Source organism: Triticum aestivum, chromosome 4A, assembly GCF_018294505.1.
Source record: "Triticum aestivum cultivar Chinese Spring chromosome 4A, IWGSC CS RefSeq v2.1, whole genome shotgun sequence".
In the NCBI taxonomy this organism is placed as follows: domain Eukaryota; kingdom Viridiplantae; phylum Streptophyta; class Magnoliopsida; order Poales; family Poaceae; genus Triticum; species Triticum aestivum.
Genome location: NC_057803.1, coordinates 130,329,597 through 130,335,226, shown reverse-complemented (window position 1 = coordinate 130,335,226; position 5,630 = coordinate 130,329,597). Strand labels below are relative to the sequence as shown.

General features: G+C 43.1%; 1 protein-coding gene across 1 annotated transcript; it reads left to right on the top strand.

The window, feature by feature from the left end:
• The first annotated feature begins 454 nt into the window (after positions 1 to 454).
• LOC123085570 (jasmonate-induced oxygenase 2) lies at positions 455 to 4,772 on the top strand. The gene is made up of 3 exons (XM_044507233.1): positions 455 to 982; positions 1,092 to 1,425; positions 4,268 to 4,772. The coding sequence occupies exons 1-3, from the start codon at positions 474 to 476 to the stop codon at positions 4,529 to 4,531; spliced, it is 1,107 nt and encodes a 368-aa protein (XP_044363168.1). The 5' UTR covers positions 455 to 473; the 3' UTR covers positions 4,532 to 4,772.
• The last annotated feature ends 858 nt before the right edge of the window (positions 4,773 to 5,630 follow it).

Genomic DNA, 5,630 nt, shown 5'->3' with positions numbered 1-5,630 from the left:
TATACGTAAGGTATGGTCTTCGAAAGCTGCAAGTGATCAAAGAGAGCTATAGCACGCTCAAATGCTCATGACAAGGCGCAAGAATGCAGAAAACGTGCATTGTTTTGCTCATGATTGTTAAGTTTCACTGACCTAGCTAATAAAAGTAGTATATATAATATAGGATGGGTATAGAGTCCACAAAAGCACTAGCATAAAGTATGTCCACACAAAAACCCTAGCCACACAAAACAATATATACTACTGTACTAGTTAATGTTAATCCCATGCTGTAGCTACTTTTAATCTTTGCAGCACGTGTTTGTATTATCCTATATACGTTGCTTTCATGCCCTAGCAAAGCACTAGCTCAATTGTATATTCTCAACACCTCAATAATGACTGTCTCTCCCTTATCCTCTGCTTCCTTTATAAAAGGCGCTTAGTGTTGGAACGCCTTAACACTACCCGCCTCAAGCTAGGTACTAGCTCCGATGAGTAGCTGCTTCAACGGTGGCGCCGGCTGGCCGGAGCCCGTGGTGCGCGTGCAGGCCGTGTCGGACACCTGTGGCGAGACAATACCCGAGCGGTACGTCAAGCTGCCGTTGGATCGGCCGTCGGCGACGACCCTCCAACCGGCGGTCTCACATGGCGGCGGCAGCCTAAACATCCCGGTAGTGGACATGTCAATGCCGGACTCGGACGAGACAGTCCGTGCCGTGGACGCCGCGTGCCGGGAGTGGGGGTTCTTCCAGGCGGTGAACCACGGCGTGAGTCCTGAGCTGCTGCGGCGGGCGCGCTCGTCGTGGCGCGGCTTCTTCAGGCAGCCAGCCGAGGTGCGCGAGCGGTACGCCAACTCGCCGGCGACGTACGAGGGCTACGGCAGCCGTCTCGGTACCACCAAGGGTGGACACCTCGACTGGGGCGACTACTACTTCCTGCACCTCCTCCCGCCGTCGATCAAGAGCCACGACAAGTGGCCGTCCCTTCCGTCCACCCTACGGTACGCACACAGGCACCTAGGTCTACCTACACACACTCGCGTCGCATGCTCGTCGATCCAATTAATTCACAAGTTATTTAGCTGGCCGATGTGTATGCATGCATGGCAGGGAGGCGACGGAGGAGTACGGCGAGGAGGTGGTGAAGCTGTGCCGGAGGGTATCAAAGGTGCTGTCCAAGGGGCTGGGACTCGACGGCGGGAGGCTGCAGGCAGCGTTCGGCGGGGAGGGCGGCGAGGGGGCATGCATGAGGGTTAACTTCTACCCGAGGTGCCCGCAGCCGGAGCTGACGCTGGGCGTGGCGGCGCACTCGGACCCCGGCGGCATGACCATGCTGCTCGTCGACGACCACGTTCGGGGGCTGCAGGTGAAGAAGGATGGCCAGTGGATCACCGTCGACCCGGTCCCTGACGCCTTCATCGTCAACGTCGGAGACCAGATCCAGGTATATACACACGTGCCGCGTACTACGGAAGTACGTTACGTGTATGTGGCAGGGACGCGCATACGTACAGGCGACAGCGTACACATATGGTATACGCACCCGTGAGTTGATAGAACCAAGTAAAATTACCATACCATCCATGCAAACAAAAAGTAAAATATCATTCAAAAAAATACTATTATAGAACCAAGTAAAATTGTAGAAAAGGTGCAACGAAAAGAAAACAAACAAATTAGGCAACCAGTCGTGAATCATTACACGCACCGAAAAGGTACAACATGTACAGTATCTATGTACTACGTGCAATCGTGGTGTACTACGTTGCACTTGCACCTATTCTACTTGAGTGCAACCCGGGAAAAGGCCGGGAACGAAAACAAAACCGGTTGTGGGGGTCCGGGACGGTAGCCTCAGCTGTCTACACGTATCAGTGGAACTGCATTGAAAAATTGGACAAGAAACTGCTTCTCCAAGTAACAAAGCGTAGGCGTATCCTATTGATTGTTTCCCGACATAATGACGAATCCACGTGAAAGATATGTTTCCATCACATGAATTTACCTCATATTTGTTTGTTCTCTTCTTCTGGTGTCTGTGATTCCTGTGTTTTTCATACATGACATCCAATTCATGGTTTCGGGGATTTTTCTGGATATATGACATCTCCAGTCTCGCGTTTTTTCTATTCCTATGTTTTGAATTCATGTATTCCTTCCCGCAAAAAGAAAAAAAAAGAAAAAAGAGAGTTTATGTGTTTGTTATCTACGAAAATATTCACCAAAAGCATGATATTTCTTTGTACATAGACACGAATCCTGGAGCGAAAATAGGACCAAGGGTTTTAAATTTTGATTTTTTATGACAATTTTGTTAATTTTCAGTTACCTGTTTTTTTAAATCTTAATCATAAAATTTTTGTACACTATTTTGGATTCTTTTTAAGAGTGGTTAAATAGTTATACACTAGTTAACCTAAAAGTACATCATTGAACTTTTTGGTGTATGGTTTATGTCTAGAGTGAGGTGAGATGCGAATGATTGGATATTAGTCCAAGACTAAATATTTCAAAAAAAATCCAAGACTAAAGAAACTGTTGATAGACAATTTGATTATATAAGGATTACAAATATAGTAATATTACTTTTTGAATATGGTAAAACTAAATATATGCATATCATTTTCACTTTTCCAATCTACATAGTTAGAAATAAAGTTAGTGGTAAGTATAGATTCCATTTTTTTACGCTCATGTGAGTAAGAAGTAACTTTAAGTTGATTACACATATGTCTTTTTTAACATAGTTCCCACATACACGAACATACATTCATCCCTACTAACACATGCATGCACACTATATTCGTATGAGCACCTTAGAGATACTATACATCCTGAGGTTGACGAAGCCATCACATCATAGATGTCTCATAGTTGATAAGGAGTATCAGTGCCAAGTGTAGGACTTCAAATCTGATGGGTTGGTTCTATCACAAAGAACCTAACCATCTAAGCTACACTCAGTTTGCTACACATACGTCTTTTGATGTGTAACTCTACTTTGTTGTACTCCCTCCGGTCCTTTTTACTCCGTGAATTAGATTTGTGTCAAATCAAACTTTGCAAAGTTTGACCATATATATATTAAAAAGTATCAACATCCACAATACAAATATATATATATATATATATATATATATATATATATATATATATATATATATATATATATATAGTTATTCTTCATCCCCCTCTATTTTACCATCAATGCATCGTAATTTTACGTTCAGTAAGTTTTGTCTTTTCTCCGACGCAAAAAGGGACCGTAAGAAAATATATAATCACCGTAAAAAATATTTTATGTTATGTAAAATTACAAACGTAAAAACATAGTTTAAAATACACATAAACTGTAAATTTTCTTGTCTTATGACCTATATTTTTACTTTATTATGTCAAATTTTACGTAGTGAATCAATAGGAATGTAACTATTTGAATTCGAAACGTAATTTAATTATGAAATGATCGTAAGATTACCTCGGGTGAAGAATAACTTATTCTGCACCTGGACGATGAATAGTAACAACGAAACTATTTAATAATAAACCTAACAATATTGTTTGACATTGTAAACGTTGATACTACTTTTTTAGATATGTTTGGTCAAAGTAGTTCGGACAAAACTCATATGCAAGAACTAAAAAAGACCGGAGGGAGTACACGTACTACGTGCTAACCTTTGTGAGCACGCTGTGCAATAGCAAAAAGAATGAAAAGGTGCTATCTTTGTGAGCACGCGCTTCTATAACGAAAAAATGCTATGAAACAATCGACGTGGAATTATTTCTGTCACACAAGATAGTACTCTCTTGTGTTATTTTCCTTGGCTTCTGGGGTCAATTTGGCTTCTGTAAAAAGGCTACTACTTCTAGCTAGATTTGGACCTTGGATAGGCGTAGGCACTAACAAGGCGGAAATTCAATTTGATGGTGGAAATGACATATTTCTCTTCTTTCATGTGATATTCCTCTATAGGCATATTAGAAAATGGTTCAGGTGCAAGTGACACCTACTCAGTAGCTATAGCCAGAGGCGTGTCTAATCGGCCTACGCCTTTGATTATTTTGCATTTGATGGTGCCACAGTGCCGGAGCTATCACCCATCAAGTCTATTCCGCACCTGAGCTCCCTCAACGTGTGACACCAATAGCCTCTCGATCGAATTGATTGTAAATAGTGTATTGTTTACGACTCGGAAATGAACTGCAAAAACGTCTTATATTAACGTATAGAGAAAATATATAAATGGTGTACTACTCTTAACTCTGTGTGCTTACGTACGCAGGTGCTGAGCAACGCGGCGTACAAGAGCGTGGAGCACCGGGTGACAGTGAGTGCAGCGGAGGAGCGGCTATCGCTCGCCTTCTTCTACAACCCGCGGAGCGACGTGCCGGTGGCGCCCATGGCGGAGCTGGTGGCGCCGGGACGCCCGGCGCTGTATCCGGAGATGACCTTCGACGAGTATCGGGCACACATCCGGCAGCGCGGCCTCAGCGGCAAGGCGCATCTACAGTCTCTGCAGAACGCCAACAGCAGCGTCGCCTCCTGACACTAGGAAAGGCCAGCCGGCCGACCGGCCGGCCTACTACTCCCTTGTCATGTGCATGCGCATCACTCCGTTGTATTCGGAGATGTGTTCATGGCCGGTACATATGTATGTATAATATAGACGTTTCCGCTAATAAATATACACGGGATAGTCTCGTACGTATGCCATTCATGTTAACTTGATCAGTTTGTTTACTCTGTATGACGTATATAATTAATGAGACTGCTCATTTGTTATGTTCCTTACTTGATCTTCTGGCATATTGCTTTTGGGAACGCCTCTGTCTTTGCCCGCTCAGATTTTTTTGACGAAAATAGGAAACATTTCCCTGGCCAATACGTGTGATACGAAAAAGTAAAGGAGACAAAAGAGGCCAACATCTATTTCAGAAGAAAGAAAGATTATAAAAAGCCCTCAGCTGGCTCATAATTGAATCAACAATTCCAAAAATGTGTTCATAAAAAGGTATAAATATATTCATCATGGTCATGATATTTCTGAGACCCCTCCAAGGGATTTAGAGCCAATCAGGTTTTGGCCCCTCTCATCGGCGGCGCTATCGGTTCGCCCCGCCCCTGGTGGCACTATCGATCTTGAAGGTGCGGCTGATCCCATTGTGTTGCGTATCTACTTGGGTTCAGTCGTTGTTGGTCTTTGACAGAACTACTTAAATCTGCTATGTTGTCTCTGATGGATTCATGTGGATTTGGCAGGCACTCATGGTTGTTGGTGTGTTTGTAGATACGTTCGTTCTAATCAATGTTTTTCTTTACGGGTGACGTTTGTTGTTTTAGTGTGCTGGCGTTTTAAGCCTTAGTTTCACGACTTTTTGACTTTCAACTACAACAAGATTTGTCGGCTCTTTTGAGGTGGGCGATGACATCCGTGCACATTCGACTTATTCTAGTGTTCATGGTTATTGCTAGGGGTCCAGGGACCTGCTTGTTATTTTTGTTACTTATAGGGAGTATTATTAATAAATAAGAATTTTTTGGGAAAATAATAATTAAGGATGAACACTTTCCTAGTCATTTTTATAAATACATCCACAGGCCGAAAAGATTCACGAGTTACTACACTACAGAAAGTCTTAATTAAT

Coding starts and splice junctions, on each gene's coding strand:
- LOC123085570 (XM_044507233.1), top strand. CDS start 474: ATGAGTAGCTGCTTCAACGGTGGCGCCGGCTGGCCGGAGCCCGTGGTG. Junction 983..1,091: donor TCCCTTCCGTCCACCCTACG/GTACGCACACAG, acceptor CATGCATGGCAG/GGAGGCGACGGAGGAGTACG. Junction 1,426..4,267: donor ACGTCGGAGACCAGATCCAG/GTATATACACAC, acceptor TTACGTACGCAG/GTGCTGAGCAACGCGGCGTA.